Source organism: Capra hircus, chromosome 3 (assembly GCF_001704415.2).
Source record: "Capra hircus breed San Clemente chromosome 3, ASM170441v1, whole genome shotgun sequence".
Classification (NCBI taxonomy): domain Eukaryota; kingdom Metazoa; phylum Chordata; class Mammalia; order Artiodactyla; family Bovidae; genus Capra; species Capra hircus.
The window spans coordinates 117,167,823-117,178,418 of NC_030810.1; the positions used below are offsets into that span (position 1 = coordinate 117,167,823).

The 10,596-nt window shown below is 51.5% G+C and overlaps 1 protein-coding gene across 3 annotated transcripts in view; it reads left to right on the forward strand.

The window, feature by feature from the left end:
• The window catches only part of UCK2 (uridine-cytidine kinase 2), a 72,890-nt gene extending 62,775 nt beyond the window's left edge, over positions 1 to 10,115 (forward strand). For all 3 annotated transcript variants that reach the window (XM_018046435.1, XM_018046437.1, XM_018046436.1), the window contains exons 4-7: positions 871 to 1,013; positions 6,258 to 6,355; positions 8,367 to 8,415; positions 9,714 to 10,115. In XM_018046435.1, coding sequence (XP_017901924.1) covers positions 871 to 1,013; positions 6,258 to 6,355; positions 8,367 to 8,415; positions 9,714 to 9,853 — 430 coding nt within the window. In that variant the 3' untranslated portion in view covers positions 9,854 to 10,115. The remainder of the gene's footprint in view (positions 1 to 870; positions 1,014 to 6,257; positions 6,356 to 8,366; positions 8,416 to 9,713) is intronic.

Consider the following 10,596-nt stretch of genomic DNA (forward strand, 5'->3'; position numbering starts at 1 on the left):
ATGTTTGGTTTCCTTCACAAATGTTTGCTGCTCTGCCAGTCAGGGTCAGTGGTAAACCTTCAGTGGTATCCTTACTTTACTTCCAGTGAATTTTGAAATGAGGTGCAATGTGGTTTTAGGACAGAAGCAAAAGATAAAAGAGTGCAGTGAAAGTTGAGGCAGAGCTAGGCCCCATCAGGCCCCTCCACTTGTTTTCACTGCCCCGGCTTTTGAAAAGTCATGTTTACATTAGTATCTCTCTGCCTGGGGCTTCCCAACCCCGTGGGCAGATGGATGACTGAGTAATGTGTGTCTCTGCTTTGCTGATGAGGAAGAGAGCCAAACCAGGCAGGTCTGGGGCTGTTTCCTCCACCCACAGAGACCCTTCCCCTTCCCAGTCTCTTATCTAAAACTTTCTTATCCCTACCTTTCCCTCTGCCCCTTCTGTCTTCCTCCCAGCTGCCTCAGCATAGGGGGACGGGATGGGCTTCTTGGGAGAAAACTGAGTTTCTGTTTTTGAAAGTTCAGAGTGTGAGGCTCCATACATGCCAGGACTCAGAGCGTTCCTAGGGATGCCTCCAGCGGGGTGAGGGGGGAAAGTGCTCACGTCTCCTTTTGTGTGTCTTTATTCTTCATTTAGCAGCAGGCTTTTTTATTCCAAGGAGAGGGATGTAGGCCCACTGTTTCTGCTTTACAGTGAAAGCTCCAAAGAGCTGGTTACAGGAGGCCTTGGCCCAGCCGCACTGGTGCTCATTCTTAGGCCTGCATAGTGGCCCCAGGGCTCTGTGAGGCTATGCTTAAACCCTTCCAGTCCAGGGGATGGGACTCCAGACTCCCCTTCACCTGCTGCTCCCACCTGACCCAGCCCCTCTTCTACCCTCTGGTTTGCAGGAAGGAGGAGACAGTTACTGTCTACCCCGCAGACGTGGTGCTCTTCGAAGGGATCCTGGCCTTCTACTCCCAGGAGGTGCGAGACCTGTTCCAGATGAAGCTTTTTGTGGACACAGATGCGGACACCCGGCTCTCCCGCAGAGGTGCGTTCCAGAAGCTGCCGATAGCGCATCGGTGGCCTCGTGTCCCTGGGGCCCAGTGACGTTTGAGAAGGAATTAGTTTCACTCACTGTTTTGTTAAAGGTTCATGAGGTAACAGACCTGAAATAAGAAGTTTACCTTCTGTTTTTGCTGGGGAGAAGTTTGGCTAAGTGCTTAGCTCCCTATGATTTCCCCATAGGTGTCCCAGTCAAGATGGGGACTCACTGTAGCACATCTTGGGGCAGGAACACCTCTGCTGGCAGCTCTGGGCAGCTGGTCCCATCTCCCCATTCTGCTTGCCCTTTGCTGTCCAGAAAGTTCTGTGAAGCTTTGGTCACTCTGTCCAGACAGTTCAGGAGCGCAGTTGGTTGTTCCCTCTGAACACCTTGAGCCTGTGTGGAAGACACTGAAGTGCCTGTTGGCAGGGAGGCGGAGCCTGTGGACTCACCCTAGGGCACAGAGCAGAGAGCTCTGGAGGCCGCCTCGTTGGAGAAGCGGGGGCCCGTGGACTCAGCCCTGGGGCGCAGAGCCGAGAGCTCCGGAGGCCTTGTCGGGGAAGCAGGGTCTGGACTTGAATGTGGTGGTCTGATGGCCTAGGCAACCCAAGAAGGTGCTCACTGCAAAAATAGACACTGTGGCTGGTTAGGACTGTTTTCTGATCTGGACGACAGGGAGGCCTGTCTGTGGGTGGCATCTTGGGGCATGAACCATTGAGGAGAGATGGGGAACCCAGCAGAGTTGGAGCCGACAGGACACAGCCTAGGCAGTGGGGTGGAAGTGACTGAGGAGAGGGATGAAGGGTGACTAAGGTTCGATTTCCCATCATGTGGAGGAGGAGCGACACAGGATACTCCAGGCTTAGCCCTTAGTCACAGAGCAAGTCAGTGGCAGATTCAGATTTCGTAAGCCCCAACCCAAAGCCTTCCAACCTCAAAGCGTGTGAAGTTTTCCCTTTTCCAGTTCATGAAACAAATTTGTTTCGTGGACAGAAGAGCTTGGGGTCGCAAGGAGTTGGACACAACTGAGCGCCTAACACTCAGAGCTTCTTTCACTCTTCACTGCTTAGATGGCGTGTGACTTGGAGTAGGTTGGGTTTCAGCCTGTTCGCGCCTTGCTTTCCTACTGGTGGGTCATGTGATGACTGGTTAGTGCTCCTAGGATAGTTGTGCTGTGAGAGGCAACGCCTGGTGGTGGCTTGAGTGGATAAATGTCACCGTGGCAGATCAGAAACCTGCTTCATTTGAAATGGTAGCTGATGTTCTGTTTTCCCTAGTGTTCCATCAGGACTTGTCAGAACCTCAGGAGACATGTCCTTAGGAGCTGGTAACACCTGGGCTGATGCCATTAGTCCAGCAGGTGGTACTAATGTCCCAGGGGATGGCGTGATGCCTGAGAGAGAGAAGTAAGTACAAACAATGTGGAAATTGGAACCACGTTTTGTGGTGTGACACGCCTGATTTCGACGGATAATTCTGGGATGGATTAGGTAGGTCTCATCCCAGGATCCTCCCGTGAGATGGAGGAGAGGCTTGAGGTGGCCTTTCCGAGGGTTTCTCAGGGCCAGCTCTGCACCCCTCGCCTTCCCCGGCGCCCCTGCGGCGGCTCGCCTCGGCCAGCTCTCACCCCCCCTTCCCCGGCGCCCCTGCGGCGGCTCGCCTCGGGGCCAGCTCTGCACCCCTCGCCTTCCCCGGCGCCCCTGCGGCGGCTCGCCTCGGGGCCAGCTCTGCACCCCTCGCCTTCCCCGGTGCCCCTGCGGCAGCTCACCATCTTCTTTCAGATCCGCCATCCTGTCGTGTCACCTACTGCCAAGTTACCCTTCTGCTGGTCGAGTGGGACTTCCCAAATGCTGTTTCTACAAACTCACTCTCTGTCACTGTAGGGCAGGAGAACATGCTCTGTGGGCTGGGGCGGGGTGGGGGTAAGGGAGAGGGAAGGAGGGTTAGTCAGGAGCTGTGGAGCAGGACATTCCTGGGGACTTGATTGAGAGCTGTGGTCTTCCTGTCTGTGGGTCACATCCTCCCGGGCACACTCCAGGTTGACCCTCATGTGGAAGGGAGGGAGTCTCATAGCCTTTGGAAAGACTTCCTTCCTTCCCAGGGGGCCCCTTGGCGTCTAGGGGATTGGTCTCCTCCCAGCAAAGCCTGCCGTCCTCTCTGTGTGAGTGTAGCCTAGCTTTGGAGCAGGATCAGAGAGGACCTGCAGTGGGGCCCTGGGACCGCCGGCCTCAGGCCCGCCTGCCACGGCCCTCTCTCCAGCTTACATAGAATTAGGGCTTCGCTGAGCCTTGACATAGGCAGTTGGTTCTTTTACTAGAATAACACATCTGCTCAACTTATCTTTAAAGGGAATTGACAACCGTGGAGGAACTGTGTTTATTCTGGTCCTTCTGCATTTGGTTCTTGGCTCTGGCTGACCAGAAGCAGCAGAGGCTGATTTGGAAGGGCCGAGTGGAAGGCAGGCAGGGAAGAGCAGGCCTGGAGTTTCCTGCCCTTTACCCTGCAGGGCGCTCTGAGATGACCTGCCTGGCCCAGCAAGTGTGCCGGGGTTACAGACGGTTTTGAGTCTCTGGAGTTTCCGGATGGTGCCAAGACCTTGTTCTGATTCAGTGGTTGGCTTGGTTACGCTTCCTGACTCTGAGGAGGAGGACACTTCACTGTAGTGAACTAGCTGGTCCCAAGTTGTCCTGGGCTCAAGGAGGGGTCCTGTCTGTCTAAGGTGGTAATTGGATGGGAGGCTCTTGGGAGCAGAGGTGGGCGGAGCCTTCTGTTTTATGTGTTCGCATGTCTGGACAGCCCTCTTGCCCACTGCCGTCTCCTGTTCCAGCGTGGAAGCTGCGGGACGTCTCCCGTCTGCCTGTTTCCCCCTCGCCGTCCTGTCTTTCTGTCTTTCCATGTGTCTGCCCTCCCCTCCCCCCGGGAGCCCCACCCCTTCCTTCCCAGCTGCTCTCTGGGACTCCACCCCCACCCCCGCTGGGTCCAGCCTGCTTAGCTGAGTTCCCAGCTCGTGTCCTCCTGATGGTCTGCTTTATCAGGGAGCCATCCCTCTCCTGGAGCTTCCTCAGGTCCTGTCAGCGTCGTGATCGTGTCTCTTAGGCTTACTGAAAACACACCACGTGCCAGTCATGGTGCTGAAGAATCTTAGGCACATCTTCAGTCTTCCTAAGTGACAGCTTTGTGAGACAAGGTGCTATTGTGGTCTCTGCTTTACAGTTAAGGAAAATGAGCTTTTTGTCTGAGACCACAAAGGTAGTAGTTAATGGGGTCAGGAATCAAATAGAGAAGGTTTTGCCTCCATCGCTCTAGATGATGGGGCCAGAAGCAGCTTTGGGCTCCAGAGCAGAGGGGGGTATGATTCACCTGCTCCACCCGGTCTCTCCCCGTGGTCCTCACTCCCATGACATGACAAGTGATGCTCTAGGTCCGCAAGGCAGAGGAGAGCTGCAGATGTGGGCTGAGGGCAGCGGCAGAGCACTGTGAAAGGGGAGAGTCCGTGCGTGTGTGTCCTAGAGGGAGGATGGAGATTTCCACGGCGCTGAGGCTGTCAGCAGCTGTGGGGAATGCATGTCTTGCAAAACAAATCAGGCTCTTGCACGGTTTTGAGTCAAAGCTGCTGAAGTGCAGGCATGTGTTTGCTTCCCCGCTCCCCCCCAGCTCTGATGCCCTTTTGGTCTGACTTCCTTTTTCCTTTGGGCTTTATCTGGAGACATGTGAAGAGCTAGAGGCCACACGGGCTGTGTGTTTTGGCGAGCTTAGCCCCTTGGCCCACAGGCCCGCACTCTGGAGGCCCATGGGGCTTGGCCACGTGGCAGCTGTTGGAGCTTCTACTTGGCCGCTGAGTGTCCCTGGCAGAGCAGCGGCAGCAGCTGGAGCAGGGCCCCATGTCCAAATGCCCAAGAAGACCATTTCCTGGCTGGGCTGGGCATGCAGGCAGCTGGGTTTGTGAGGCAAATCCTGACAAGTAGGGACCAACCAACCATTTTATTAGCAGGGCTCATGGGGGGAAGACCCTTGTGAATCGTGGAGCTGGGAGTCAGTGGTGGTAGCAGTGTGTTACCTGGATTTCTGGAATGGGGTCTTCCTGACAGTTTTCCAGCCTTCTGATCTTACAGACTTCACACCAGCCTGGACTGTAACCAGAGAAGCTCTGTTTCCCACCCCTCCCCACGTGCGTGTGTTCCTGTGTGCGTGCATACATGTCCACAGAATTATTTACAGACACGGCTTTCCAGAAATGCACTCACAAGTATTCCCTGTGTTTGTTTACAGTGAGTTTCATCCCATACTGAAACGATTACTTGACAAGTGATTGAGAGGAGCCAAGGGTCCACTGCAAATGATTATAGATAAATTGATACCCTTCTGGGGTTGGAGGGAAAGATTTTAATAGTCATGATTGAAAACATTTGAAGGGAGGGGTTGCTTTTGATATGGGAATCAAACTAACTTGCTGAGTTTGGGAGAAACTCAGGCCCAGGGAGGCTAGTGTACAGTGGCAGAACCAGGATTCTGGACCCTTTTCTGTGCTTTGACAAAAGACTCTGTTAAAAGCACCCCCCACCCTGAGGAGAAAGAAGGTGGAAGATGATAAGTTTGTGTCCCTCTGGGCTACTTCACAGCTCTGGCCATGGTTTCTGACACCATAGTCTTCTCATCTTTTGCTTAGTGGTCTCCTGTGTTTGAGGTGGGCAGGTGTGGCTGACTGCAGCTGGGCCCTCTGCCCTACTTCCACCCGGTGGAGGGGCCCCAGTGTGGCCGGGAACCAGGCAGACAGTGGTGGCACATCCACAGAGGGTTGCCAGCCTGCACACAGGTGAGTGCGTGCAAGGGTAACGGGATGAGGACGAGCAAAGGACGTCTCCTGGCAACCTGCCCCTTTTGCCAGGAAGCCCCACCATTTCTCTGGGCCTAGTCTCCTTCCTGTTATGAGTCTGTCCTACCTTTTTGGGGGGGTTCACAATGAAGTTTTATTTAGGGCAAGTGTTGCTTGAAATGAGAAGATTAATGGCCTTTCCCGGAAACCTTTTGCTTCAGAGAGTGTTTTGTCATAGCTGAGTTTGACTGTAGCAAGACTTGAAAACGCAACTTGTTTTTCCCCAAAGCTGCTGCTGACCGACGGTTGGTCCAGTCTCTCAGGAATCCGGCGTGTGACTCATCCAGAGTCCTCGTGGAGCTTGTATGATCCTGATCAGCCTCGCAAAGGGCGGACATGCACCGTTTTCTTGATTCTTGTTTTTCCTTCTCTTCTAGTATTAAGGGACATCAGCGAAAGAGGGAGGGACCTTGAGCAGATTTTATCTCAGTACATTACATTCGTCAAGCCTGCCTTTGAGGAATTCTGCTTGCCAGTGAGTTGTGTTCTTGTTTTTCATTGAATTTAGTGTTTAAAATGTAATGAAACAAATAAAGGTCTGTGAGTTGAGCTCCCCAGCCAGGATCTCACTCGCCCCTCTGGCTGCTCCTCTGTCGAGTCCTAAGAAAGGCAGTCACTGGTGCTTTGTCTCCTGCCCTGGGGCTCTGCCCCACCACTCTCTTTTGGGGTGGCCCTGCAGGATCCCGCTGTCCGATATTCCTGCAAGCTGTATACTTCTCACTTGGTGAGCTCATGGGGAGGCATTTTATTAAGGATGCATCGTATCCAAGGATAGACTTGACTACTTGGGTCTTCAGAAGATTTGTGGCGGTTGGCATGTTGGTGCATGAGCCCTCAGCTGCAGAGTCTTCCCTTCTGAATCTCTTCTGCTACCCCCTTTGAGCCCTATTTTGAGCTTGTCATTGGTCCCTATGTAAGTTCCCCTGTGGGAGGTGTACCATGGAGGAGCAGGCTTCCTGTACTTCTGCCCAGGCTCGTCAGGCCTCCCCATGAGCTGGGAACTCTCTAGTGAGATGACTTTCCCAGAAGGAAGGGTAGAGACTGGGCAGTGTTCAGCTTTTAGTGAATCAGCCCTCAGCCTAGGAAGCACCCCAGCTTCCTGAGGAAAGTCAGGCGAACGTTTGGGGAAGGCTGTCAGGGTTACAAGAGGTGGAGTGGTGGGGTGTGAAAGAGGAAGGCATGGGAGAGAGCCTAGCTTTGGAAAGAATTTTAGCTCAGGAGACTCATACCTCATCATACGTCTTTTTCAGGTTGGCTAAACCATGTTCTCATTCCTTAAGAATTTAGAGTTCAGTCGTGGGAGTGTGAGAGAGGCTGGGTCTTCGCCTAATCTTGGCTGATGCCTTTAGGGAGACTGGCTCATGTAGGGCTATTGGGAAGTAGTGTAGAGTGGGGATTTCTCTACTTCTCTTAATGTTAATAATTAACTTCTTTCTTCTGTGCTGGAAAAACATGATCCCAAGCTGTCTTTGTTTCTTCAAGTATGTTAGTAGGTTTTGCTTCAAAACCAACTTGACTTTTGTTTCATATCCGGAACCAGGCAGGCTGTGTGAGTCAGCCTGAGTAACCCTGATGCCCTGCTCATTGCCTGGAGAGGCCTGGGTCACAGGATTAGGTTTCTGAGGAGAAGGCAGAGGTGGCTGTAGCGCTCTGAAGTTCTACCCATCCATCTGAGGACCTCTCCGCCCTTTCTAGCTTAATAATAAGAATACAAAGTATTCTTTTTGGACATAGATTACAGTTTACTGCCAACTTTCTGCTGTTTAACTTGTTGTAGTGGAACTCAGAACTTTAAGTAAGTATTTTCTAGGTTGTTCCTACCAGTTCCCCCTGTGCAGCCACTCAGCTCAGGAAAGAGCAGCTCACTCTGTGTGAGCTCGGGCCTGATACGTTGTCTGCCTAGGTCACGCTGGGCCTCTGGCCATTCCGCAGCTGTAGTATGGACACAGCGCAGGGTGAGGACCCATGTCCTAAGGCATTGTTTACACAGCCTCACCAGGACACGGTAGTTTGCAAAATGGTTCACAAAGTCTTAGTAAACTAAAAAACCCAAAAACTGTGTGCTTAATTTTTTCTTTTTTTAAGGCTGTGTGAAAATGGTCATCAGTGGGACTTACTTTTTCTGACTAGACAAACTGTTGAAGTCCAAGGTGAACTGCTTCTTAAGTTTGGGTTTTACGAATTAAGGCTTTTCATAATGGTGAAGAGGCAGTTATGTATTTAGTTTCCAAGACCATGTTCATTGTGCAGGTTGTAAGCTGAAAAAGTGTTGAATGTTAATGAGAACTCAGGAAAAAGCTGATCTATTATAAATTCGATAAAGTGGATAAAATATATTACATCGGAAGTAACAGATTATTGCCCTCTGGGATTAGTAGGCGAAGGCTAGCCCTTTCTCCACATTCCCTTGGAGAAGGGCTTGGGCCATCTTCTCTCTTTAATACACTGTAATCCATCTAATGTGTTATAAATATCTTTCTCCACAGACAAAGAAATACGCTGACGTGATCATTCCTAGAGGTGCAGATAATCTCGGTGAGTCCTCATGGGGCGCCTTGCATAGGGCATGACTCCTCCCTCTGTCAGTTATACTTTGGATAGGACGTGGTAACCAAACAAGGCTCTATGGGTGTGGCGGAGGCCCTGGCTGCTGCTGTGAGCTGGAAGGGGGTTCATACCTACACACCCAGCGTCAAGGACAGGCCACTGTGTTTACGCACGTACATAAGCGGGGTCAGACGTGAACTTGCTCTTGCTTCTCTGGCAGTGATCGGAGGGCGGTGCATACCTTCTGCTGTTGTTCCCAGTGATACCTGGGCACCTTGTATCTAAGGCCATTTCTAGTAAAAGCAGAGTTCCTTCCTAATTTCATTTAGAAAGCTCAAGGTGGCTTTTCCTGGGGTGGAAAGGATTTTTACCATGTGCATTTATTCATGCATTAGCTTTGCCTTGTCTAGAAAGTAGGACTGTCTGGATTTAGGCGTAATGGGGCAGAGCTGAATTGGGAGAAGACCCTGTTTTCCTATTTCTTTATAATTTATTTCAGTTTTCCTCTGTTTAAAAAGTTAATTTTTTGCTGAGCTATTTGGGAGTTAGTCACAGCAATGAAAATTTCACTTCATTCAAGCCACAGTGCACTCGTCACATCCAGGACACTTAATATCGACTCCTTTAACCTTCCTCAGCCTTTATTGTTTTTTGGGACACTACATTTTTGAGGAGTACAGGCCCGTTGTTTTTATAGAACAGCCCTCAGCTTGGGTTTGCCTTTGTGTCCTCATGAGTGGCTTCAGCTCCTACAACGTGGAGAATACACTGGGGGAGCCATGTTCTTGGGGTGTCACCCCAGAAAGCACTTGTTTATCTTGTTTTTGGCTATGTTAACATTGATCATGTGCCTGAAGCATATGATTTGTTTCTAAGGCTAAGGAAGGAGAGTCCAGTCTTACCTTTGGAGGAGAGGGCCTTCTGTGGGGTTCCCTGTCTTTGGGGTGGAGAGCTGGTAGGTTCCCTGGTGGAATGGTGTCAGAAGAAAGGCCAGTCCTCACGTCTACAGAATTTGGGTTGATTGCGTCCATCCAGTTCTTGCCTCTGATCGCATCCTGATAAGAAGCCTCACATTCAGGGCTTACTGTGTCCCGGGTTATCCTACTCTGAGAACTCTGCTGTGGGGTCGTATTAGTCCCCATAGAGGTCTGGGGAGGAAGCAGCAGAGCCAGCTTCCTGGAGCAGTTTTTCATCTCTGGCTCCTGTGTGCCTTCCACCCAAACAGCCCCGCAGACCTGCCCCTCCCCCCACGTACCCCTGACACTCTGCCCTTCTCTGCTCCACAGTGGCCATCAACCTCATTGTGCAGCACATCCAGGACATCCTGAATGGGGGCCTCTCCAAACGACAGACCAATGGCTATCTCAACGGCTACACCCCTTCACGCAAGAGGCAGGCCTCGGAGTCGAGCAGCCGGCCGCACTGACCCCATCTCCAAAGGGCCGGAGGAGGGGGCAGGAGGCACTGCGCATCTATACGTGTGGTTTCCTAAGACATTGCTGTATTTAAGAAAACACCATGGAGATGAAATGCCTTTTTTTTTTTTTTTTTTTTTTTTGGTACTTTGGAGCGACGAAGTGAAACAGGAGCTGACCCTGAGCTTAAATGACAAACTGTGCCAACTACTACTGGTGATGCCTAATTATGAGTCCAACGTGTAACCAGTTATAAATACATATATATATATATATATAAAAGGATCTATTTTTGTGTAAATGTACAAATACTGTACAGCTGTTTGCCGTAAGTATTCTGCAGGAGGGCCTGTCCTTGAGTGTGTTGGGGGCTGGACCTGGGGTTTCACACCTGGTACCCGGCGTGTGCCCCGTGGGGCAGGCTCAGGTGGCTGTGGAAGGGAGGCTCGGGGCTCGTGGCTCTCAGCGTCTGCATGACTCATTGGAAGTGGAGTTTGGAACCTTTGATCGCCTCCCCTGCCAGATGCTACCTTCTTGGAGCTGGAGATTTAGGATAATGTGGATAAGATATCCTATTTTATTTTTTCTTCTCTCTCTCTCTCTCTTTTATTCTGAGTTGAAATTAGGCAAGACCTCAATTAAAAAATCAAACTCAGGGAAGAAGCCCACGGAGGGGAACGAGTCTTCTGTGTTTTCTTCTTGCCCCGACCCCACCTCCGGCTGCTCAGGCAGCTCACTGTTTCCTTCCTTGCTC